The 27,842-nt window shown below is 42.6% G+C and overlaps 1 protein-coding gene across 1 annotated transcript; it reads right to left on the reverse strand.

Annotated features, from left to right (window-relative positions):
• Positions 1 to 5,514: 5,514 nt before the first annotated feature.
• On the reverse strand, positions 5,515 to 27,842 carry LOC140364927 (uncharacterized; the record flags this gene model as incomplete). The annotated part of the gene is given in 6 exon segments (XM_072451306.1): positions 5,515 to 5,577; positions 7,795 to 7,840; positions 9,655 to 12,148; positions 16,363 to 16,441; positions 16,544 to 16,678; positions 27,816 to 27,842. Coding segments are annotated over 6 exon segments (2,844 nt in total), but the record flags the coding sequence as incomplete, so codon positions are not given.

A 27,842-nucleotide genomic window follows, 5' to 3' on the forward strand; every position in this document is an offset into this window, starting at 1 on the left:
TTAACCCTTTCACTTATTGTAGTGTAAATGTAACTCAGGTCTTGAATTTAATGGTAATTTAGAGTGTATACTAAATTCCAGGCAAAATGAGGTGCAATTATAAGATAAGATATTCCTTTATTGTCCACACATGGGGAAATTTCATTGTTGCAACGCAGGTAGATACAGAGGAAAAGGACAGATAACTTATAGGAAGTTTAAAAAACACTCTTAATAGAAGAACTCTTATGAACAACTCTTATAAACAAAAACTCCAAAAACAAATTATCCGCTTATTAATGATTTTAATTCTTAGAAAGTTTGTATTTATGGTGTTTTTTCACAATTAGCAAATCATTAAGGCGGCATTTTTTTAAGTACCATAATTTCCTTCACAAACATCACAATAGCTTGTCTTGTTCTGCATAAAAACTGCAAACAATGTCGTTAACTGTGATCTTTTTATAAGTTTGTCAGTTCATATATCAGACTTTTTGCCAATTCTCTTTAAAATATGAGCTTTGAACAGAATACCATGGTTAAAACATACGTCTAATCGTAATAAATGTGATATTTTCCCCATTTCGCGCTGTCCTCCCTCGTGACCTCAGCTGGTGGAACAAGGCAGATCTAGTAGGTATGGGTTTCATGGGTGAACCGCATTAAAACCCGGGTCAAATGCTCAGTTTATGAACATTTCTTCAAGAGTTACTGCATGTATATTAAAGGACACATATTATGCACGTTTTCTGAGCGTTTAACCATGTTCTAACATTGTTCCCACATCATAAACATACCAGGAGTAGCATTTAGCGTTGTTCTCGTTTAGCGTGAGGAATCCTGGTTAAAAGGTCCTCTCCCCTTGCGACCGTCAACAACACCACGTTCTTGATTCACCTCGGTAACTTCCCGATCCGCGGCGTAGATGGAGCCAAAGCTCAGTTACTCTACCATCTTCCAAGATTGTGGCAAAGGTACCGTTTTTTTTTTTTCAGTTCTAACACATGAAATGCCACTCTACAGCATGTTTAAAGGCCAATAAGAATACAAATAATACGTAATATTTGTCCTTTAAACTACACTTCTGAAAGCAATAGCCAAAATATTGAGTCTTACTCTGAGTGGGCTCGCCTCTCCACAGATCTCAACATGGCTCGGTACATTTTAGGCTAGAACGTTCTCTAAGCATCGTAATAATATCCATGGAGACGAGCGACGGAAAAGTTACATCAAACGCTTTTAAATCATAAACGCTTTCATGAATAGCTCAATTTCTCTACATCGAGAAGCGCTTCTGCTGACCTCGACGTCGTAATCAAACCCTGCACAATGGTTTGCGAGACATTGACGTTTTCACAACCTTGAAGAAAAAAGCGTTTCATTTTGTGTATTTTTATCGCCCGCTCCGGCACCGCAGGCGTTCTCGGCACACGTCACAACACTCAAACCAAACAACAACAGTATTATGTTTGTACCAAGCGACAAAGTGACATCTAACTTTCCAATCCACTCGTCAGGAACTTGAAAAACCGGTTCAAAAAGTCTCCGGGTAAAGAACAGAAGTTTGCATTTCTCAGCCTTTCAGATGAAGAAAAGCACGGAGCTGGATAAGGCGCGGTTGCGGCCGGGACAGCGGTGGGTGACAGCTGATCGGGCGCACCTCGCTGAGCGCCGCGGGGCGACGGAGCATCTGGTCAGGCGCGACGAGGAGCGAAAAAAAAAAGGTATTTCTTGGTTTAGCTTGACAACCCCATTCTGTGCTGTAGGTAAGTCTGAGTACACAAGAGCGTCTGCAACAACATATGCTCCGCTTATTCCCACAGACGTCGATTTATAACTTCAGCCTCGAAAACAAACAGGAAACTCGTCGTAGGTGTAGCCGCGAAAGCCGAATCGGATGTACGCGAGTGTCTCTGATGAGCGAGGAGCAGCAGGTAATGCGGTTTAGGGTTTATTTTGGGAAGATCTGCAGCGCCAGGCAAACACAACACATTCGTAGGAGGAACGGGAAGCGACTCGTGTCCGAACCGTCGACCTCCATGACCATTCGAAGGTCTCCAACCTCGGACACCGAAGGCGACGAGTCTCAGATGAACGTTCTTCCCCCAGTCAAAGTCTTGGGGAGTCTTGTGCGATTGGGGAAAAAAACTATTTTCATCCACCGTTCACTTCCCAAGCAACTGGAGCTAAAAAGGGCAATCGCGACGAGACAATGAATCGCCAACTTTTAATTAAACGACGGTGGAAAATTTGGAAGGCCGTTTCTCTCGGCACTGAATATTTTACTGCTTAAAGTGCCTATGGAGAAATGTTGATTTTATTTGCTGTGTTTATACCTGTTGTACATATAAATGATAGTTTTACACCAATCAAGCAGGTATTTGTGGAGAAAACGTTGAAAAATCTGTAGAAATGACAGGAAGTGACATCACACCAGGGACACTCATTCCAAGTTTATGAAGAATTTACACAAAGAAACAACTTTTTTGAATCCCTAAACATTAATTCAACAAAATAAAGTCGTTGTCAAATTAAATAGATGGTTTACATTGGATGAGTTTTGGCCCAGTGTTTGCTGGGTAATTTCCAAGTGTGATGTCATCAATTACAAACAGGAAGTGAATTTATAAACCTAAAAAATGTGCTATTCTGTGATCACATTGATCACCTTTAGCAAGATTTTAAATATATAAAATAAACAGCATTTTAGTTCAATGAGTTGTCCGACCTGTAGGGGGCGTGACCTCTGGTCTGGAGTGATTCCCGTAAGTCCCTCCTGACCTCAGTAATCCATTTCTGGTGACAAATACTGCCTTTGGGGATGTTACAGAGAAGAATCCTTTGTTTTGAGACTTTCTGTTGGCACGGCCCAAGTGGCAACCAATCAACGACGTCCGTAGCAACGAGCGCGTGGCGACGACGAACCCGACAACGGAGCAAAGGCGTAACGCGGGCGTGGGTTAGGGTTACGAAAAAAACAGAATACACCCAACCCTCCCATCAACCGTCATCTACTCCTGACCCCAAACGCCTCACGACTCGCCCGCCTGATGTCTTCCCCGTGCCCTTGCTCTAATCAGAATCTAATTGAGAATTGACATGTCTAATTGACGCAATTAAGACCGGTCCGGGAAGAGGACAGCGGCATAAATTATCATCACCGCCGTCGTCACGTTGGTTATTATAAGAGTTGATGATTTACTGTGGACTCCGGATTGTACACTGTTGTGACATTTAGTTAAAAGCTCAGTCGATAAGCATTTTGGGCAAAGACAGCGCGTTCGGACGTGGACTTATGAAGCCAATCGACGCCGGGGAGAGAGTTACCGCGGCGATTATTAGGGCGCACAATTAGAAATGCCTCCTCTGATGCATTCGAGCGGCCGCGACGGAATCCAATCATGTTTTATTGTGTTGCGGAGAAATTAACTCCGCGCCGAAGGTTAATAGAAGTTGCAGTTTTACAGACATTTTCCAGACTTGTTAAATCACGGCAGAAATGAATCGGATTTGTCAAAGAAAGGTTACGGGTCGGATCTGCGGCGAGAGAGAGAGAAAGTTTGAACGGAGGAGAACGTGTTTACGGCGAAGAGGTGAAGACGCAGAGGCTGAGGCGGCCGGTCGTTACGCTGCAGCAGTGGGAACGGGGTGGACGAAGGTTGTAGCGGGACGACGGGATTGGTCAAGAGGCTAAGCAGGCTGTGATTGGCTGACAGCGATGGAAGGAACCAGGAAGAAGTGTAGTCTGCCTAGTCGTATTTGCATGACCAAGGCAAAAGACAACTGCTACTACTGCTACTGCTACTGCTACTGCTACTACTACTACTGCTACTACTGCTACTACTACTACTGCTACTACTACTGCTACTACTGCTACTACTACTACTACTGCTACTGCTACTGCTACTACTACTGCTACTGCTACTGCTACTACTACTGCTACTACTACTGCTACTACTACTGCTACTACTGCTACTACTACTACTACTACTGCTACTGCTACTGCTACTGCTACTGCTACTGCTGCTACTACTACTGCTACTACTGCTACTACTACTACTACTGCTACTGCTACTGCTACTACTACTGCTACTGCTACTGCTACTACTACTGCTACTACTACTGCTACTACTACTGCTACTACTGCTACTGCTACTGCTACTGTATTGGTTGCACCCAAAAAAAAACTTAATTGAGCCCAAACTCAACAAAACACCGAATGCCAATCCTAAACTCGGAAGTCTTATCGTCTCAGAGTTTTCTTTGTATGATAAGTTAAAGGTCACGTGACAGGTTTTCGTGTGGTTCTCATGTTTTTCTAATGATGACGTCGTTTGGTGAGATGGCACCCGTGGTAAATAATTATCATCGTTTATCATGTTGCAGTTTGGGAAGAACAAGTGACAATTAAACGGTGGAAAATTACAGCAAGTAGAGCTGAGTTCTACAACAAAATCCCTTTGTGATGTCATCAAAGAGCGCCATGCCATCAAAATTGCAGAGGGTATTTTCACTTAACAAAATAAAGGTGTTTTCAGATGTATTTATTTGTCAAAGCACAACTATTTTAGTATTTGAATGGGCTTTGGCCCCTTGTTTACAATCTGGTTGCAAAGTAACAGTTGTGTAATTACCTCTACCTCTGAAGCATGTTTTACAGGCAAGTGATGAGCATATAACATAACATATGCGGACGGGCCGGCGTCACGGGCAGTCGCCACGGTTACAGAGAGTAACCGGGCACGGGCCGGGCGCAGTGGGATTGACTATCATCATAACAAATATGCCCCTCCTCCCACGGGCATTCAGACGGTGCCCTCTCCTCCGCCGACATCCCTGCATTCTGAAGAGGTTAAGTGTTCGGAGCGCCGCGGTTTCGCCCGTGCGCCCGTTTCTATTATTATGACTTGTAGGAGCGGGCGAGATAACGGCGGGCACAAGGGTCCGCTTCGGCAAATAAAATTATTTCAGAGAGAGACGAGAGCGGCAGCGGTGGGATTTGTGGTCCGTCAGCTTAATATGTGGTGTGTGCGGTTTAATTAGGACATGTTTGTGCAAATGAGAGGGGGAGAGAGAGAGGGAGAGAGAGAGGGAGAGAGAGAGGGAGAGAGAGGGAGAGAGGGAGAGAGAGAGGGGGAGAGAAGAGAGAGAAGAGGGGAGAGAGAAGAGAGAGGTGGAGAGAGGGGGAGAGAGAGAGAGAGGAGAGAGAGAGGGGGAGAGAGAGGAGAGAGAGAGGGGGAGAGAGAGGGAGAAAGAGAGGGGGAGAGAGGGAGAGAGAGAGAGAGAGAGAGAGAGGGAGAGAGAGAGGTGGAGAGAGGGGGAGAGAGGGGGAGAGAAGAGAGAGAGAGGGAGAGAGAGAGGTGGAGAGAGGGGGAGAGAGGGGGAGGGGGGAGAGAAGAGGGGAGAGAGAAGAGAGAGGTGGAGAGAGGGGGAGAGAGAGAGAGAGGAGAGAGAGAGGGGGAGAGAGAGGAGAGAGAGAGGGGGAGAGAGAGGGAGAAAGAGAGGGGGAGAGAGGGAGAGAGAGAGAGAGAGAGGGGAGAGAAGATAGAGAGAGGGAGAGAGAGAGGTGGAGAGAGGGGGAGAGAGGGGGAGAGAAGAGAGAGAGAGGGAGAGAGAGAGGTGGAGAGAGGGGGAGAGAGGGGGAGGGGGGAGAGAAGAGGGGAGAGAGAAGAAAGAGAGAGAGAAGGGGAAGAGATAATGAGTGAGAGAGGGAATGAGAGGGAAAGAGAGAGGGGGAAGGTGAGGAGAGAAAGAGAAAGAGGGAAAGAAAAGAGAGAGGGAATGAGAAGAGAGAATGAGTGAGAGAGGGAACTTATCTACAAATGATTAAAAAAAAAAATATCCCAGAATAGCAAATGTTTTAGGTTCATAATTTTACTTCCTGTTTGTGATTGATGACATCACACTAGGAAATTACCCAGCAACAACTGGCTACAATTACCTTTATTACCTTCATGTTGTTGAATTCATGTTTAAAGAGTCAAAAAAGTAGTTTATTTGTGTAAATTCTACATAAACTTTGACTGGAATGAGAGGAATGTCCCTGGTGTGATGTCACTTCCTGTCATTTTCTACTGAGTTGTCCACGTTGTCTCCACAAATACCTGCTCGATTGGTGTAAAACTATAATTTATATGTACAACAGGTATAAATACAAAATTGTAAAAACCTGTCATACATCACTTTACAGTTTTATGGCATGTGAGGAAAATACGGAGCATAATTGTCATCATTTGAGGACTAAAGTCTGCAAAACAGGTGCCAGGAGATCCGGCTCGCTGAACACCACAACAGAGATAATTAACATCTTCAGTGCAATTAGCGAAGGTGGAACTCCTCGTGTCCGCTTCATCAGACCAACCGCTTTCATTTAACAAACTCGAGACTCTCGCGACCGCACGGGGCAACGGGAAACGTGCATAACGATGCATCCGTATGGCTCCGCCCCCGTCATCATCGCCATAAACGTTGTCCGCCAAAGTCGACGCACCGACTTCTATCCATTTAACAGAACGCCACGGAACGTCACACAAACTCCGTACGGTCAGAAGAATTCACATGGAAACACACAACTTTGGTCATAATTTACATATTAGCCATTACCGTATTTTCCGGACAATAAGTTTAAAAAGAAAAGCATAATAGAGAAGAAAAAAAAAACATATAGGTCGCAATGGAGTATAAGTCGCATTTTTGGGGGAAGTGTATTTGATAAAATCTAAGACCAAGAACAGACATTTCCTCTTGAAATGCAGTTTAAAATAATAACAGATGAGAGAACATGGTGAATAGGTGTACGTATGCTAACGCTAACACCTTCAGCTACATGACGTATGCTAACGCTAACACCTTCAGCTACATGACGTATGCTAACGCTAACACCTTCAGCTACATGACGTATGCTAACGCTAACACCTTCAGCTACATGACATATGCTAACGCTAACACCTTCAGCTACATGATGTATGCTAACGCTAACAGCTTCAGCTACATGAGGCACAGACAGAACTGTGGTAAGTGTCTGGTATGTTCACGTAACATATGAACAGTTATTCAGATAACTATAGCATAAAGAACATGCTAACAAGTTTAGCAAAGCATCAGTTTTACCCCAAATCACTAAATCCATTGAATTCTTCTTCCTCTGTGTCACTTCTAAACAACTCCACAAACTCCAGAGGAAGAGGAAGTGCAGATTCTTCTTCTGCGTCGCTTAGAGTCTAGAGCGCCCTCTTGTGGTTGTGAAAATAACAAATTATATCATATATATAAGTCGCTCTGGAGTCGCACCCCGGCCAAAACTATGAAAAAATACCGTATTTGTCTTTATTTTGGCCTTTAAACATGTTCTCCGTGCACTTATTTTGGCACCTCATCTTTTAGAATAATGAAGAAGAAGAATCAGCACATTAAATCATATAAGTCAAGCGTTTCCCACGTCAGGAATGGAGTTAGACGTCTGCACTGGCAGTAATGGGGAGATCTGCATACTGAACTAGCCCAATCAGTTGAAATGCTCAGAAAGAGTCTGGCGAGGATTTATATTTATGGTAATAATGAATTGAAGAAAAAAAAAAAACAGCACAGATCTCGGAGCTCAATTGGAAAATTTAGATTTGGAATATTTTTTGAGGCTCAGAGGAGGACGACTTTCTGGACAAGATCCGTCAGACAAGATGAAATGAAGCTAAACACAACGCCGGGTGTGTTTTTGATAAGGAAACGACGTTATAACACGTAAAAAGCTAAAAGAAAGAGTCAATTTCACACGTCCTTTAAGAGGTCGTGGATTATTGTTGTGCCAGAGAGTTTTACCGGATTGACAAAGATCCAGATTGACGAAAGAATTGGATTTCTGCCTCTAAACAAATGAAACAATCAAGTCTTATATTAGTATTTTTGAGTTGACTTTGGTAAGTTTCCTTTGGGGAATGATTTAACCATCGACTCATAACGATTGAATAACTGTTATGGTTCCGTGTTGTCGATAGGTCTTTTAAATTTTGACGATAAACAATCCCAAATACAGAAAGTATAAAATAATAATCACTAAAGTTAAACCAACGATTCACAGGCGTTTATTGCATTGACATAAGCAAATTCGTCGACTTTTGTGTACAAGAAAGTCACAATTTTATTAAAAACGCTTCATTTTAACTCGTCAAGGTAAGTGAACGTTGCAGGCAGAGGGTTTTACGACAAATTATATTCCTCCAAAACATCTCCAAGGACACTTTCAATGACAGTGGAAGGAGAATCCAAATATTGCACATTTAGAACGCAATCCACGCAACCGTTTCTCTTTAGAAGAACGCCCGAGGCAAGCGACCGAACGTTTAATCTGATTAGTTTTTAAGCTATATCGTTATTTACGCCTTCATTCAACGACAAAGATCCATTCCAAACCCTATTCGATGCCATCATTTGTCCGTTCAAACGACTGCCGGCTGACTCATTTAAGTCAAAATTAAGCTCGCCGCCATCTCGAAAACGCCACCGTCAACGGGCCAACGTTTGATCTCGCCAGCGGAGCGCGAAGAGGGGGGCTCGCTTTGACCGCAGTTTAACCGGCATTTGCGCACGTTTGAAGGCGCGCTCGAGAACATTAAGCCCCGATAACGTCCCTTGTCTTTGGAGCGTGCCGACAGAGGGTTTAAGCGGGCCCCTCTGAAGATGCGAATCAGCCCCAGTTATCGGGCGACCAAATGAAAGGACGTGAATGAGAACAATAATCCCGTTAGCTCCTGATCAAACAGAGGAGACGAGCAGCAGAAACTTCATTAAGGCCTCGCCGCACACAACGCACCGCTCACACACAACGTGCCGCTCACACACACACAACGCACCGCTCACACACAACGTGCCGCTCACACACACACAACGCACCGCCCACACACAACGTGCCACTCACACACAACGCACCGCTCACACACAACGTGCCACTCACACACAACGCACCGCTCACACACAACGCGCCGCTCACACACAACGCACCGCTCACACACAACGTGCCACTCACACACAACGCACCGCTCACACACAACGCGCCGCTCACACACAACGCGCCGCTCACACACAACGCGCCGCTCACACACAACGTGCCGCTCACACACACACAACGTACCGCTCACACACAACGTGCCGCTCACACACACACAACGTGCCGCACACACAACGCACCGCTCACACACAACGCGCGGCTCACGCACACAACGCGCGGCTCACGCACACAACGCGCGGCTCACGCACACAACGCGCCGCGCACACAAAGCCGCGCCGCGCACACACGAGTTAAATGTGGATTTGAAGGATTTGAAGTGGGTGAAGGAGGATGAGGGAGCGAGTTCGATTTATGCAGATTCAAACGATAGTGTTAAAACATGTGCTATTTGAATGTAGAATGTATCGTCAGACAGTTGTTACGGTTGAGGCACATAATTGTTCTAGCATATGCCAATTATGCTTCATATATCCATTCAAACAATTTACATAATACTGCTGCTTGAGATGGCGCAATAGTGGTTTCAATGGCCGGGGTCTAGTGGCAATTTCTTCAGCCTTACTCCCTCAATACGAGTGACGACAGAAATGTGCAACATGTGATCAGTTCTGACCAATCAGGACAATAGTAGCAAGAGTGAGGATGAGAGCGAGGATGAGGGCGAGGATGAGGACGAGGATGAGAGCGAGGATGAGGGTGAGGATGAGGACGAGGATGGGAGCGAGGATGAGGGCGAGGATGAGGGCGAGGATGAAAGCGAGGATGAGAGCGAAGATGAGAGCGAGGCTGAGAGCGAGGATGAGGACGAGGATGAGGACGAGGATGAGAGCGAGGATGAGAGCGAGGATGAGGGTGAGGATGAGGACGAGGATGGGAGCGAGGATGAGGGCGAGGATGAGGATGAGGGCGAGGATGAAAGCGAGGATGAGAGCGAAGATGAGAGCGAGGCTGAGAGCTAGGATGAGGACGAGGATGAGAGCGAGGATGAGAACGAGGGTGAGGATGAGAGCGAGGATGAGGGCGAAGATGAGAGCGAGGCTGAGAGCGAGGATGAGGACGAGGATGAGAGCGAGGATGAGGGTGTGGATGAGGGCGTGGATGAGGATGAGGGCGAGGATGAGAGCGAGGATGAGAGCGAGGATGAGGGTGAGAGCGAGGGTGAGGATGAGAACGAGGATGAGGGCGAGGATGAGGGGGAGGATGAGAGCGAGGATGAGAGCGAGGATGAGGGCGTGGATGAGGGCGAGGATGAGGGCGAGGATGAGAGCGAGGATGAGGGTGAGGATGAGAGCGAGGCTGAGGACGAGGATGAGAGCGAGGATGAGGACGAGGATGAGAGCGAGGATGAGGATGAGAGCGAGGATGAGGGCGAGGATGAGGATGAGAGCGAGGATGAGGGCGAGGATGAGGGTGAAGATGAGGGCGAGGATGAGAGCGAGGATGAGGGCGAGGTTGAGGGCGAAGATGAGAGCGAGGATGAGAGCGAGGATGAGGGTGTGGATGAGGGCGTGGATGAGGGCGAGGATGAGAGCGAGGATGAGGGTGAGAGCGAGGGTGAGGATGAGAACGAGGATGAGGGCGAGGATGAGGGGGAGGATGAGGGGGAGGATGAGAGCGAGGATGAGGGCGTGGATGAGGGCGAGGATGAGGGCGAGGATGAGGGCGAGGATGAGAGCGAGGATGAGGGTGAGGATGAGAGCGAGGCTGAGGACGAGGATGAGGACGAGAATGAGGGTGAGAGCGAGGATGAGGGCGAGGATGAGAGCGAGGATGAGGGTGAGAGCGAGGGTGAGGATGAGAACGAGGATGAGGGCGAGGATGAGGGGGAGGATGAGAGCGAGGATGAGGGCGAGGATGAGGGCGAGGATGAGGGCGAAGATGAGAGCGAGGCTGAGAGCGAGGATGAGGACGAGGATGAGAGCGAGGATGAGAGCGAGGATGAGAGCGAGGGTGAGGATGAGAGCGAGGATGAGGGCGAAGATGAGAGCGAGGCTGAGAGCGAGGATGAGGACGAGGATGAGGGTGTGGATGAGGGCGTGGATGAGGATGAGGGCGAGGATGAGAGCGAGGATGAGGGTGAGAGCGAGGGTGAGGATGAGAACGAGGATGAGAACGAGGATGAGGGGGAGGATGAGAGCGAGGATGAGGGCGTGGATGAGGGCGAGGATGAGGGCGAGGATGAGGGCGAGGATGAGAGCGAGGATGAGGGTGAGGATGAGAGCGAGGCTGAGGACGAGGATGAGGACGAGGATGAGAGCGAGGATGAGAGCGAGGATGAGGGTGAGAGCGAGGATGAGGGCGAGGATGAGGGTGAAGATGAGGGCGAGGATGAGAGCGAGGATGAGGGCGAGGTTGAGGGCGAAGATGAGAGCGAGGATGAGAGCGAGGATGAGGGTGTGGATGAGGGCGTGGATGAGGATGAGGGCGAGGATGAGGGCGAGGATGAGAGCGAGGATGAGAGCGAGGATGAGGGTGAGAGCGAGGGTGAGGGTGTGGATGAGGGCGTGGATGAGGATGAGGGCGAGGATGAGGGCGAGGATGAGAGCGAGGATGAGAGCGAGGATGAGGGTGAGAGCGAGGGTGAGGATGAGAACGAGGATGAGGGCGAGGATGAGGGGGAGGATGAGAGCGAGGATGAGAGCGAGGATGAGGGCGTGGATGAGGGCGAGGATGAGGGCGAGGATGAGGGCGAGGATGAGGGCGAGGATGAGAGCGAGGATGAGGGTGAGGATGAGAGCGAGGCTGAGGACGAGGATGAGAGCGAGGATGAGGACGAGGATGAGAGCGAGGATGAGGATGAGAGCGAGGATGAGGATGAGAGCGAGGATGAGGGCGAGGATGAGGGTGAAGATGAGGGCGAGGATGAGGGCGAGGATGAGAGCGAGGATGAGGGCGAGGTTGAGGGCGAAGATGAGAGCGAGGATGAGAGCGAGGCTGAGAGCGAGGATGAGAGCGAGGATGAGGGCGAGGATGAGAGCGAGGATGAGGGCGAGGGTGAGGATGAGGGCGAGGATGAGAGCGAGGATGAGAGCGAGAATGAGAGCGAGGATGAGGGCGAGGATGAGAGCGAGAATGAGAGCGAGGATGAGGGCGAGGATGAGAGCGAGGATGAGGACAAGGATGAGAGCGAGGATGAGGGCGAGGATGAGGTAAAGGATGAGGGACAGGCTCAAAGAGAGGCTGAGGCTTAGAAATAATTATTAATAAATAAAAATGATTTCTTGGGGCATTTTAAGATCTTACCTCTAGAACAAAAACGTACACTGCTGTAAAAAGTAGGTTAACCATTCCATGAAGGGAGTGGTTAGACTTCCTTAACCCGATTACTCCTCAAAACCAGAGGAAATCCACTTTTAAGCTTGTAAAGTTTTTGAAGTTCTTCTTCATCTGTCGATGGCGACGACAAACCGCTCCGTAACATGACAACACTTTGTCTGAGCGTTTTCCATTTGCCTGGAGTGACACGGCCTGATTATTCCCAAGTATTACACTAATTCTTTCCAATAAGACAAAAACAAGCCATTAACTCTGGCTGTACGGTATCAGCGCCCGTATAGACTGCACAGGGCTCGCTAAATTAAATTGTCACTCCAACGTAAGCCATTTTGAATTATTGTTTTTGTACGAAAGGAACTATTTTCTGGACGGGATGTCATCTCCAAACGGGGAGAAGGGACGACGGGAAGCGCCTCGGGCAAGTGTTCGCAAAGCTGGAAATAATTGAATTGTGTAAAGGAGAATGTAATTGTCTTTGGATCAGAACTGCGTAACTTAGGGCGGTGATTTGAATGTTATCAGGCAGGTGCAGAGATAGAGCCGGGACGGAGTAATGCATATGGAATGTACGCAATATTCCCCTGCACAAAAAAGCAATAATCATGCGGTTTACAATCTTGATTATTATTGTTTGTATGAAACAGAAGTCAAAATCGACGCGTTGTGTGTGGTTTAGTCGCATGACGCATACGTTTTTAAGTTAAAAGTGCATTACCGTATTTTCCGGACTATAAGTCGCACCGGAGTATAAATCGCACCAGATAAAAAAAATGCATAACAGAGAAGAAAAAAACATATATAAGTCGCACCAGCCAAAAAATGCATAATATAGAAGAAAAAAACATATATAAGTCGCACTGGAGTATGAAATGTGGTTACAAGTGTGAAAAGAACAAATAATATCACATTTAAGTCGCTCCGGAGTATAAGTATATAAGTATAAATATAAGTATACGTCGCACCTCGGCCAAAACTATGAAAAAAGGTGCGACTTATAGTCCGGAAAATACGCGTATGTCCCCCTTCTGGTGGAGTTGTTTATTACTTTGCCCAGAATGTTCCACAGTATGGCATTATCCACTACATTTTGAATTAAATGTAACTAAATGAGTGAGAAATGGAGAAATGTTTGTTGTATGATTATGATTTGGTTGAACTATATAATACATGAATAAGGCCGATTCATGACTCTGCCGAGTTTTCAGACGCTTCAGAACTCCAATCTTTGTCAAAATCCACGTCAACTTTCACGATCCCAACATGTCTTGGGCGACTAACAAGTCCTCCAAATATTTCATAGGTTCAATTGGGATTTTTTGCGCTATTTTAAAGGGCAGTTGTACTTGTTTTTTGTTCTTAAATGTCTTATTGGTGCAAAGGTTTATAGGTTTCGATCTCGATGGGTTTCTCACCTAGCTAAATAAAAGTTAATACAAATAAAAAACGTAATGTCTGTCGGACGTAAATTCAGACCCTCAAATAAGGATTTCTGCTTTGGCACAAACATCGCCCCCTTCAGGCCTTTTGTGAATGTACAGATACATGCAAAGTCCCCGATTTATCCACAGCCCATTTTATAACTCATCATCATATCTCTCATGCCAATCGCACTTTTCAACAACAAAGGATTGTGCCCATCAAAAAGAACCATCCTTACACATGTACAACAGGAAGTGACATCACAGGACACGCCCAAAACTCTACGAATGTCCTCAACTTTCAGACATGGTAGAAACAATTCTTATTTTTGAAAGTATAGAACATAATACACAACTTTTACATTACAAGCTCCAATGCAAGAACGTTGGCAAGTCCCAGCATGCAACAGCAGCCACAGCGACCAAATGTTGTTTAGATCAAGTCTAAATGCACACAATATAGATTAAAAATGTCAATAAAAGCTCAGATCCTACAATAGCCTCATGTGTTCCCAAAGGTGGTTTTAATACTAGCAAAAACAGTTCCAAAATATACGAGCAAACAATTATTATTTCCACCATCTCTGAAAATCGTGTTTACGTTAAAGGGGGGGAAATATATATATATATAGATGCAGTATATGCATGTGGGTCCAATGATGTCACTTCCTGTTGTACTTGCACAGACAGTGGATGTACACAGTTATTATTGATGAACATAATCTTTTGGGGAGTTTGTATTTTTACCCAAGTTAGAGTGGATTTTACCAGTAGAAAGAATGTTTTCTTTCCTCCACATTTTAAACAAACTCTCACGGAGGTCGTAAACACGGCAACGGCTCGGACGGACCAAACGCCCGCTGGAAATCCAAGGTTAGATTTAATAAAGGAATCACACTTTGTCCAAGAAACCAAACCAAACAGCAAACGTGTTCAAGTCCATCACGCGGGCCGGTTAGAGCTGTACTTGGGGAGCAATTTACCGGAGTTTGTGGAAAAGAATGTGACAGAGGTGTAAAAGGATAACAAGGAGGGTTATTGTGCCAAATACTGCCGTGGTAACAACTCGAGGCCGCGCACGCCATAACAAAGTAGAACAGAGAAACGAGGCCGCCCAACCGTCTGTAATTGTCATTATTACTGGAATAAAATCTGCCAGTCCAAGACAAAACTAGTCATTTACAGATTGTAGAATACGGCGATGTCTCCGCGAAAAAGGGAAGAAGTCGTTATTGCCGCATCGGTGTTGGTTAGAAAATGATTTGGTCAGATTTGCTGGTGGAAATTGCTGTGTTGCGGGAGATTTGACAGGTTTTATTTTAACATATCCACATTTAACAGAGACTGGCACAAAGAGTATTTTCTGCCAACACCAAAGCAACACAGTGTTTGTGTCAAAAACTGTGAAGTATTTGACGTTTAGAGGGCACAAAGCACTCAATATCGAAGAATCATTTAAGACAAGCTTGTCAATAATTAATGTAAAAGAGTCACAAGTTGTCTCTAACTAAATATACTGCGTTGTACAACTTTTGATTTAAAAATGACGTTGTTGAGCTGTTAATCATGTTTCCCTCATGTTATCCACTCCTAAACAACATCACTTCTTTTGAATTTACCAGAATCAGAATCGGTTTATTGCCATCGACAATGAACAAAATTCACACACATAGGATCTTACTTTGGTGGTTCAGTGCAACATAAAACAATGAACAATGGTAAAACAACATATGTCATGTTTTTAAAATGTAGACATCATTTTAGATTAGAACATGTGAAATACATATTCCAAGGCATGTTTAAAAGGCAATTAAAGTGACAAGAATGCATAATATGTCCACTTTAAGGTCTCTATGATTGTATGGCTTTGTCTGAAATGTTCCAGGCATTTCAATTACAGATGTTTTACTTAAAATCAAGAGTAATGCAATTTTACAATTGCACAATATCTAAAAAATGGGTCAAATGAAGAATATTCTATAGTCCACCGTAACTTAATACTCAAGATTTTTGAGTCACAGTATCAGAATTAAGACATCACAAATCGTTCACAAACTAGGAAACTTCTTCAACGAGACAAAAAAAAATCAAAACAAGCTGTTGGTGGGTCTGCTAGATAATAAAAGGCTGCTTAAAAAAAAAAAAAATAAAATAACGTTTTTGTGGTTGTTAATTTCACCTGGAAGCTCAAACTAGATAAAAATATTTTAAACTTACCGTGTTTTCCGGACTATAAGTCGCACTGGAGTATAAGTCGCACCAGCCAAAAAATGCATAATAGAGAAGAAAAAAAAAACATTCAAGTCGCACTGGAGTATGAAATGCGGTTGCAAGTGTGAAAATAACAAATAATATCACATATAAGTCGCTACGGAGTATAAGTATATAAGTATAAATATAAGTATAAGTTGCACCCCGGCCAAAACTATGAAAAAAGGTGCGACTTATCGTCCGGAAAATACGGTAGTAATAATACGTATTACTTTTTTTTTCTTTTCTCAGTTTGCCTCTCGGGGTTCCGTATCACAGCATAAAAAAATTGCATGAGCTTGATCAAAATTGTAAATAAGACAAAACCTAAATGGAGCAACACGGCAACAGTATCTATGGATCGTTCACCCCAGTGAGCTCTCAAATCAGCACCAACATTTATTCAACACACAACTCTTCATCTTCAAGAAATCTGACCATCCTGCTGCCGATTTTTGGCATGAAACGTCTCCAAAATGTCGATCAAACATCCACGTTTTTTAATTGAATGCACGTCCTGCAGATGCGCGCAAGTTTAGATTAGAAAGTACTGCCCTCAGGTGGAAGGATCAATTACTACAAAGGCCAGTGTCGTGTCTTTGTGCAGCACAGGACGTACCTCCTCTGCCTGGATGCGAGTGGGGCCGACGGGAGCAGCCGACGGGAGCAGGCGACAGGAGCAGCCGGCCGCTCCCGTCACCCTCGATTCAGCCGTAAATAGGGCGCACGTGTCACAATATAACGCTGTGAAAACCTGTAATGACGAAGGAGAACACGCCGGAGAAGAATAAAACATGCCTGATGCGCGTTTACGTCGGGGCGCGCGGTTACCGAGCTAATTAGGTCAGTGCGGAGATAATAACGCGGGCATTATGTGGGGAATTTGTCGAGCCGCGTCATGTGTAAAATTCTGTGATAATTTAGTCCGCGTTTGTGAAATGGCAGGACAAAGAGCGAGAAGAGATAAGTCATGTGAAGACTCAATCTGTTGCAGGCGTATGTTGCACTGATGTGTCATAATTTAGCCTGTGAAGCGTCTGATTGTGCAACAAGTGTCTTATCAAGGCTGTACATTGTCTCGCCCATAAACACATGTATAAAGCTTGAAGTAAATGTGGATACGGGATCGATTCAGGAAAAATGAAAATGACACGCTTCATGAACTTGTTTGTTTACATAATCATAATGATACAGTCTTCCAGAATTCATAGTTGTTGGTTTAGTTTATTTTAATATTATAAAACTGAATAAAATTACAAAAATTAAATGATTTAATTAATTAAAAAAACAATACAGCAAAAAACTCCCGGACTCGACTATGACATGACTAAGAATTGACTTTACTAGGACTTGATGTGACTAAGATGTGACTAGGACTTGACTAAGACTTGACTAGAACTTGACTAAGACTTGACTTGTCTAGGACTTGACTTTATTGGACTTGACTAAGACTTGACTTTTCTAGGACTTGACTAAGACTTGACTTGTCTAGGACTTGACTTTACTAGGACTTGACTAAGACTTGACTAGAACTTGACTAAGACTTGACTTGTCTAGGACTTGACTTTATTGGACTTTACTAGGACTTGACTTTACTAGGACTTGACTAAGACTTGACTTTACTAGGACTTGACTAAGACTTGACTTGTCTAGGACTTGACTTTACTAGGACTTGACTAAGACTTGACTTTACTAGGACTTGACTAAGACTTGACTTTACTAGGACTTGACTAAGACTTGACTTTACTAGGACTTGACTAAGACTTGACTTTACTAGGACTTGACTAATTCTTGACTTTACTAGGACTTGACTAAGACTTGACTTGTCTAGGACTTGACTAATTCTTGACTTTACTAGGACTTGACTAAGGCTTGACTTTACTAGGACTTGACTAAGACTTGACTTTACTAGTACTTGACTAAGACTTGACTTTATAAGGACTTGACTAAGACTTGACTAAGACTTGACTTTACTAGGACTTGACTAAGACTTGACTTTACTAGGACTTGACTAAGACTTGACTAATTCTTGACTTTACTAGGACTTGACTAAGACTTGACTTGTCTAGGACTTGACTAATTATTGACTTTACTAGGACTTGACTAAGACTTGACTTTACTAGGACTTGACTAAGACTTGACTTTACTAGTACTTGACTAAGACTTGACTTTATAAGGACTTGACTAAGACTTGACTTTACTAGGACTTGACTAAGACTTGACTTTACTAGTACTTGACTAAGACTTGACTTTATAAGGACTTGACTAAGACTTGACTTTATAAGGACTTGACTAAGACTTGACTTTATAAGGACTTGACTAAGACTTGACTAGGACGTGACTTTACTAGGACTTGACTAAGACTTGACTAAGAATTGACTAGGACTAGACCATGACTTGACTAGGACTAGACCATGACTTGACTAGGACTAGACCAGGACTTGACTAGGACTAGACCAGGACTAGACTGTACTAAACTAACGAGGTTGAGATGATGGACTCTGCAGTTCGACTTCACGTCCGTGACCCTCCTCTTCCTCTTCAGTCTTTAGTATTTCATATCTTACTATGAAAACGGCGTCTAAGAAAAACAATACCTTTGGCGTTACCGCGTGCTAATGGCTAACGGACGGCCGCGCGCCTCACTCGGCCGGTCTGTTCAAAGGTGTTTCCATGGCGACGCCGGTGCAGTGGCTGAAGGAAGCGGCGGATCAGAAACAGCAGCACACATTTATCTGCGAACCGGAGGCCAGGGGTCTCACGGCAGTCAGGGGCCCACCCAGACCATTAGCAGCATCACAGCTAGCTCTCCGCGCGCTAACGGCTCATTTACGCCAAAGGAAAGAGGAAAATAACAAATAGGTGAGAGAGCGAGGGGGGAGGGCGAAGAGGCGGCGGCAAAATATGCTGTAAGAGACGTCTGGATATCCACACAGTTCCACACAGAGGACGTGAGAAAAGGCGTCGTATTTAGATTCATACACATTTAAGTCAATCCATTTGTCCAGATATTTAAACTATAAAACCTTTAAACGTGTCTCAACAAATGCATTGTAAAGACAGGACTTTGAGGAAAAGTCAAGAGGAACATCATGAATTATTGACTAGGACTTGACTAAAACTTGACCAGGACTTGACTGAGATTTGACTAAGACTTGACTAAGACTAGGACTTGACTAAGACTTGACTAAAACTTGACTAAGACTTGACAAGGACTTGACTAAGACTTGACTAGGACTTGACTAAGACTTCACTAAGACTAGGACTTGACTAGGACTTGACTAAGACTTGACTAAGACTAAGACTTGACTAGGACTTGACTAAGACTAAGACTTGACTAAGACTTGACTAAGACTTGACTAAGACTTGACTAGGACTTGACTAAGACTTGACTAGGACTTGACTAAGACTAGGACTTGACTAGGACTTGACTAAGACTTGACTAAGACTAAGACTTGACTAGAACTTGACTAGGACTTGACTAAGACTTGACTAAGACTAGGACTTGACTAGGACTTGACTAAGACTAAGACTTGACTAAGACTTGACTAAGACTTGACTAAGACTTGACTAGGACTTGACTAAGACTTGACTAGGACTTGACTAAGACTTGACTAGGACTTGACTAAGACTAGGACTTGACTAAGACTTGACTAAGACTAAGACTTGACTAGGACTTGACTAGGACTTGACTAGGACTTGACTAGGACTTGACTAGAACTTGACTAGAACTTGACTAGAACTTGACTAAGACTTGACTAAGACTTGACTAAGACTTGACTAGGACTTGACTAGGACTTGACTAGGACTTGACTAAGACTTGACTAAGACTAGGACTTGACTAGGACTTGACTAGGACTTGACTAGGACTTGACTAAGACTTGACAAAGACTAGGACTTGACTAGGACTTGACTAGGACTTGACTAAGACTAAGACTTGACTAAGACTTGACTAAGACTTGACTAAGACTTGACTAGGACTTCTTGACTAAGACTTGACTAAGACTAGGACTTGACTAAGACTTGACTAAGACCTGACTAAGACTACGACTTGACTACGACTTGACTAAGACTTGACTAAGACTTGACTAAGACTTGACTAAGACTTGACTAAGACTAAGACTTGACTAGAACTTGACTAAGACTTGACTAAGACTAAGACTTGACTAGGACTTGACTACGACTTGACTAAGACTTGACTAAGACTTGACTAGAACTTGACTAAGACTTGACTAAGACTAAGACTTGACTAGAACTTGACTAAGACTTGACTAAGACTAAGACTTGACTAGGACTTGACTAAGACTTGACTAAGACTAAGACTTGACTAAGACTAAGACTTGACTAAGACTTGACTAGGACTTGACTAAGACTTGACTAAGACTAGGACTTGACTAGGACTTGACTAAGACTTGACTAGGACTTGACTAAGACTTGACTAAGACTTGACTAAGACTAGGACTTGACTAAGACTTGACTAAGACTTGACTAAGACTAAGACTTGACTAAGACTTGACTAGGACTTGACTAAGACTTGACTAGGACTTGACTAGGACTTGACTAGAACTTGACTAGGACTTGACTAAGACTAGGACTTGACTAAGACTAGGACTTGACTAAGACTTGACTAAGACTTGACTAAGACTTGACTAAGACTAAGACTTGACTAAGACTTGACTAGGACTTGACTAAGACTTGACTAAGACTAGGACTTGACTAGGACTTGACTAAGACTAGGACTTGACTAGGAATTGACTAAGACTAGGACTTGACAAGGAATTGACTAGGACTTTACTAGGACTTGACTAAGACTTGACTAAGACTAAGACTTGACTAAGACTTGACTAGGACTTGACTAGGACTTGACTAGGACTTGACTAGAACTTGACTAGGACTTGACTAGGACTTGACTAGGACTTGACTAAAACTTGACTAGGACTTGACTAAGACTTGACTAAGACTAGGACTTGACTAGGACTTGACTAAGACTTGACTAAGACTAAGACTTGACTAAGACTTGACTAAGACTTGACTAAGACTAAGACTTGACTAGGACTTGACTAGGACTTGACTAGGACTTGACTAAGACTAGGACTTGACTAGGACTTGACTAAGACTAGGACTTGACTAGGACTTGACTAAGACTAAGACTTGACTAAGACTAAGACTTGACTAAGACTTGACTAAGACTAAGACTTGACTAGGACTTGACTAAGACTTGACTAAGACTTGACTAGGACTTGACTAGAACTTGACTAAGACTTGACTAAGACTAGGACTTGACTAAGACTAGGACGTGACTAGGACTTGACTAGAACTTGACTAAGACTTGACTAAGACTAAGACTTGACTAAGACTAGGACTTGACTAGAACTTGACTAAGACTAAGACTTGACTAAGACCTGACTAAGACTACGACTTGACTACGACTTGACTAAGACTTGACTAAGACTTGACTAGAACTTGACTAAGACTTGACTAAGACTAAGACTTGACTAGAACTTGACTAAGACTTGACTAAGACTAAGACTTGACTAGGACTTGACTAAGACTAAGACTTGACTAAGACTAAGACTTGACTAAGACTTGACTAAGACTTGACTAGGACTTGACTAAGACTTGACTAAGACTAAGACTTGACTAAGACTTGACTAAGACTAAGACTTGACTAGGACTTGACTAAGACTTGACTAAGACTTGACTAGGACTTGACTATAACTTGACTAGGACTTGACTAAGACTTGACTAAGACTAGGACTTGACTAGGACTTGACTAGGACTTGACTAGGACTTGACTAAGACTTGACTAAGACTAAGACTTGACTAAGACTAGGACTTGACTAGAACTTGACTAGGACTTGACTAGGACTTGACTAAGACTTGACTAAGACTAGGACTTGACTAGGACTTGACTAGGACTTGACTAGGACTTGACTAGGACTTGACTAAGACTAAGACTTGACTAAGACTAGGACTTGACTAAGACTTGACTAAGACTAAGACTTGACTAAGACTTGACTAGGACTTGACTAAGACTTGACTAAGACTAGGACTTGACTAAGACTTGACTAAGACTTGACTAAGACTTGACTAAGACTAGGACTTGACTAAGACTTGACTAAGACTAAGACTTGACTAAGACTAAGACTTGACTAGGACTTGACTAAGACTTGACTAAGACTAAGACTTGACTAAGACTTGACTAAGACTAAGACTTGACTAGGACTTGACTAAGACTTGACTAAGACTTGACTAGGACTTGACTATAACTTGACTAGGACTTGACTAAGACTTGACTAAGACTAGGACTTGACTAGGACTTGACTAGGACTTGACTAGGACTTGACTAAGACTTGACTAAGACTAAGACTTGACTAAGACTAGGACTTGACTAGAACTTGACTAGGACTTGACTAAGACTTGACTAAGACTAGGACTTGACTAGGACTTGACTAAGACTTGACTAAGACTAGGACTTGACTAGGACTTCTTGACTAGGACTTGACTAAGACTTGACTAAGACTAGGACTTGACTAGGACTTGACTAGGACTTGACTAAGACTAGGACTTGACTAGGACTTGACTAGAACTTGACTAGGACTTGACTAAGACTTGACTAAGACTAAGACTTGACTAAGACTTGACTAAGACTAAGCCTTGACTAAGACTTGACTAAGACTTGACTAAGACTAGGACTTGACTAAGACTAAGACTTGACTAAGACTTGACTAGGACTTGACTAAGACTTGACTAAGACTAGGACTTGACTAGAACTTGACTAGGACTTGACTAAGACTTGACTAAGACTAAGACTTGACTAAGACTAAGACTTGACTAAGACTTGACTAAGACTAAGACTTGACTAAGACTTGACTAAGACTAAGACTTGACTAAGACTTGACTAGGACTAGGACTTGACTAGGACTTGACTAGGACTTGACTAGGACTTGACTAAGACTAAGACTTGACTAAGACTAAGACTTGACTAAGACTAGGACTTGACTAAGACTTGACTAAGACTAAGACTTGACTAAGACTTGACTAGGACTTGACTAAGACTTGACTAAGACTAGGACTTGACTAAGACTTGACTAAGACTTGACTAAGACTTGACTAAGACTAAGACTTGACTAGGACTTGACTAAGACTTGACTAGGACTTGACTAGAACTTGACTAGGACTTGACTAAGACTTGACTAAGACTAGGACTTGACTAGGACTTCTTGACTAGGACTTGACTAAGACTTGACTAAGACTAGGACTTGACTAGGACTTGACTAAGACTTGACTAAGACTAGGACTTGACTAGGACTTCTTGACTAGGACTTGACTAAGACTTGACTAAGACTAGGACTTGACTAGGACTTGACTAAGACTTGACTAAGACTAAGACTTGACTAAGTCAAGTCTTAGTCAAGTCTTAGTCAAGTCTAAGTCTTTAGGCCGATGCCGTTATACAGATATTTTAAACTACTGACCTATAAACTATTATTTACTTCAGAAAAAGAAAAGGCAAATTGACATTTCTAGAAATACACAAAAACCGTGAGTCTTAGAACTGATGTGAAACAATCGTTGAAAATATTACGCTTACATTAATATTACTTTGTTTGGAGCCGCGGGTCACGTGACTTTGGCCTCTGGGTGAGAAAAAGCCCATAAAACTGTAAAATGGATTTCTGCAGTAAATATCAATACAACTCATCTGCCACTCACATAATTATGGACTAATATTAATCAAACAAGACAAGACAGATCCCACATTAAAGGGTATATATGATTCTGACTTTATTTGGTGTATTTGTACCTGTTGTGCATATAAATGATAGTTTTACACCAATCGAGCAGGTATTTCTGGAGAAAACTTCATAAACTACACTCATTCCAGTCAAAGTTTATGCATATAGTAAACAAACTAAAAAAAATGTTTTGCCTCTCTAAACATTAATTCAAAAAAATAAAATCGCTCAGATGTATTTTTAATTGCAAAACAAACACAAAATTGACATTAGATGAGTTTTGGCCCAGTGGTTTCTGGGTAATTTCCTAGTTTAATGTCATCAATTACAAACAGGAAGTGAAATTATAAACCTAAAACATTTGTTATTCCTTGGAATTTTTTTTTTAAACTTAACTGCATTTTTAGTTCGTCCAAACTGTCATAGGCACTTTAACCATCGAACGGACTGGATTATTTTATTTTTTTTCTTGATCGATATTTGAACAGCTCATGCTATGATAAACGGCTAACATTAGCAACTTAATAGCGCAGCGGTTTACGGCTAACGCTAGCGTCTGTACAGCATAACCGTGGTCTATAACGACTGCTACTGACCGGCCTTCTCAAGGTGCATTATGGGAAATTGCGAGCACACCACTTTTTCACCCGCTGGACGTTTCGGACGGCACTAAAATCGTCGTGGACTTCCGAGCGCGGCCGTAGATATTTCGTTTGATAACTTGACACGGCTTTAACTCTGGAGATGTTGCGTCACGTGTTGTTGCATGTTCCAGAGTATGGCATTAAAAGTGTTGTGCATTTATTAAACTACTTATAGCTCAAGAAAATTAGATGAAAAACACAAAACAAGAACCTCTCCAGGCAGCTTGATTTAGGATTTTACTAAATGATCCCTTTTAAAATGTGTATGTTTTCCTCTGGTTCGTGTTGTAAGGTTTTAATATCAAGGTTAAGGCGTGTATACTTTAGGCTAAATACATATACTTTAGGCTAAATACATATACTTAGGCTAAATACATAATTTGTCAAACATTTCCAGAATAACATGACAAACTTCATGTTCAGAACATTGTGCTTGGGTCGTGTTTACGCTGGAGAAAAACTCTTTGCTTTTCACTCCCACAAACGCCTTGGCCTACTTTCCTCTTCTCGGAGACATTTAATATAAATACAATATCCGACCTGGCCATAACCTCAGAAGTTTCTCTGGAGTTATACTTTTGAGACCATTCTTAAAGTAAAGCTTGGGCTCAATTTTACCTTTTTAATGGTTTTCATTTACTCTTATTACAAACTTACAATAAAATAGGACAGATTTTTATTTCTGACACAAAAAGGAAAGCAAAATATAAAATAAATAAAAAATAAACAATAATATTACTAGTTTTGAGACAACATTCTTAGATAAATTAAATGGGATGGAATTATGAATTGTCTCTTGACTTAAGTGTATTTTGACTGTATTAATAATAATAAATGATAAAAATACATATTGTTTTGTTATTAAATACAACAAGTATATACGGTACATAAACATATATTAGCAAAGTAATGGCAAAATAAAGTCAAAGTGGCAATATTTACCGTCGTGATGTAACGTGAATGCTACTGCCCCGCACTCTGCATTTGGATGAACAGCATTGACCATATTTAGAGATAATTCCGGGTTTACGGCCTCGGCGAGTAATTACACGACATTACGTGCTCAATGTGAGTCCCGATCGTTTCGGCTAAATGCCTTTTTAATCACCAGTGTCGCTCCCGTTGTTTGTCTGCGCCTCCTTTGTGTGTGTTCTCCCTGTGGCTTTACTGTTCCAAACCAACGGAAAGGTTTATATTTAGACATCGCAGTAGGTTTGGCTTCAACTGTCACTGCACTCTCTCTTTACAGCAAAAAACATGAATTAAGAAAGTGTATTTTGGGATACTTTTTACATTTATTCCTCTACAGTTGAGAGCAGGTCAGTATTTTCTACTCCTACGGTATATTTTTTAACTGGACTGGAAAGTAGAAAGTACTTTTGAATGATCTGGTTGTTTGTTTGGTTTGTGGTGATATTCTGCCAAAAGGTTTTGTGTCCAAGCCCCAGCAGTGAGAAACACAAACACAATTCACCAGAAAGATTTGACCAAAAATAAGCACAATTCTTTATTTTGGAAAATGTCAAATGCTGTGAAAGATACTTATACTTTTTATTCTCAAAGAACATTAGTGAGGAGTTCCATCAATACTTTTACTTTAGCACATAATGTATTTATTTTACTTGAGTAACATTTTTCGGTACTTCTACTTAACAAAATAAGAGTACTTTTTCCAACAACAGTTCACTAGAGGCTTTTTATATACTGTGGTATTCGGAAGTACAATGGATTTTAAAATAACTTTTTTAATCTTTATAATTTTCTCTGGCATTTTTGTCTTTGGGATACTATGTATATCTATATATATATATATATATATATATATATATATATATATATATATATATATATATATATATATATATATATATATATATATATATATATATATATATATATATATATATATATATATATATATATATATATATATATATATATATATATATATATATATATATATATATATATATATATATATATATATATATATATATTTAATTGTTATTTTGTTAGTATTTGTTTCTAATATTGTAACTGATGTAGCAATTTTTTTTTTTTTTTTTTTTTTTTAAATAGTGTCCATTAAGGGGTTGGAGCCAAAAAAATCTTCAAAATCTAATCGAATTAAAATGCACTAAATGATGATGATTGATGTCTAATATTCTACACAAACAAACAGGGCAAAACCAGATAAAAACAAATGATACATAATTGAACAAAAACATTTTTTTGGGCTGTAAAGTTACTGCAGCACACGAGCTACAAAAACATTACCAAACCAGACCTTTAATTAAACATACGTGACCAATAATGTGCGCGGAACTGTCCAGTGCTGAAATGTTGGGATTGTTTTGCTTTGTTTTTTGGCACATAATTAAGTCAAAGATGTTACAGAAAGATACAATCAACAAAATCCACGCGTAAATCCCGACTTATCACATATTCATCACAATTTATTTAAACGTGATGTTTTATTGAGCATATTCACAGAAAACTTTAGCTTTTCTCAGGCCAAACTAGACCGAAAACACACCGCGACTCGTGACAAAACGCCATCGTCTCGTCCATATTTGTGCCGTTTCCTCCGGGGGGCAGGTGGGGTAACGCAATATGCACTCGTCTCTTTCCAAACCCGAGGACTTGAATTGGGACAGCGGGAAACAAGCGGCGTAGCAAACACATCAACACGGCTCTTTAGACGGCCCGCCGTTTCCCTCTTTATTAGATTTATATTGGATGCCTGCTGGGGAGAGTTGAAAGAGAAATAAAATGGCGCGGAAGCCCGAGTTAGCTCCCCATCGAGAGAGTAATTTCCAGTTGAAAGTGCAAGTAAAGGGTCAATTTCAGATGGGTCAAAATTGATTAGACGGGAGCGCTCGCGTCGCGACCGCCCCCGCGAGAGGTCGCTCGGCCGTCGCGGCGTCACCCGGGCGACGGCGGCTCCATGAAATATGTATAAAAACGGGAATCCGTGCGGACTTTATGGGAAATGATTGTTCCTTTCCATCAAAAAAAACTGTGCAAAAATAACGGCGGGAAAAAGGGAGGCTTCGTTTTTCAAGGACGTTGTGTATTCAGTCGTTTATCAGAGCGCGGCCGTCGCTCGAATTTACCGACTGCCGAGGAATAAAGTATGACGGCGTTTTGCTTTATTGCTTTTCGAGTGTGAAATGTGCTGATGCCTCTCTCTCAGGCCGAGGCGCGGGTCGTATATTAAAATGGCGTTTTCACAACAAATATCTGACTGAGAGGAGCCCCGACTGTTGAGTTCATCCCGACGAGGCTTTAAAGGAGCACTCTGTAACTTTTCTGATGTGTCCTTTGTCTCCGTGGAGATGTCGTCTGTCTGGAATGTTTCAGAGTTTGGCACCGGACTCGTCTATTACGCATTTCTACGATTGCACGTGTTTATATTGCTCAAAAAATAGCTTCAAAACCTGTATTTGTACAATGAAGGAGTCGCCTCTCCGCAGAGCCGACCTGTAACCAGACGTTATGGCGTTACCTGCTCGTCTCCGCGGAGATGCAGCAT

This window comes from Eucyclogobius newberryi, unplaced genomic scaffold (genome assembly GCF_026437365.1).
Source record: "Eucyclogobius newberryi isolate DKJ021-1_F unplaced genomic scaffold, fEucNew1.0.hap1 SCAF_18, whole genome shotgun sequence".
Taxonomy (NCBI): Eukaryota; Metazoa; Chordata; class Actinopteri; order Gobiiformes; family Gobiidae; genus Eucyclogobius; species Eucyclogobius newberryi.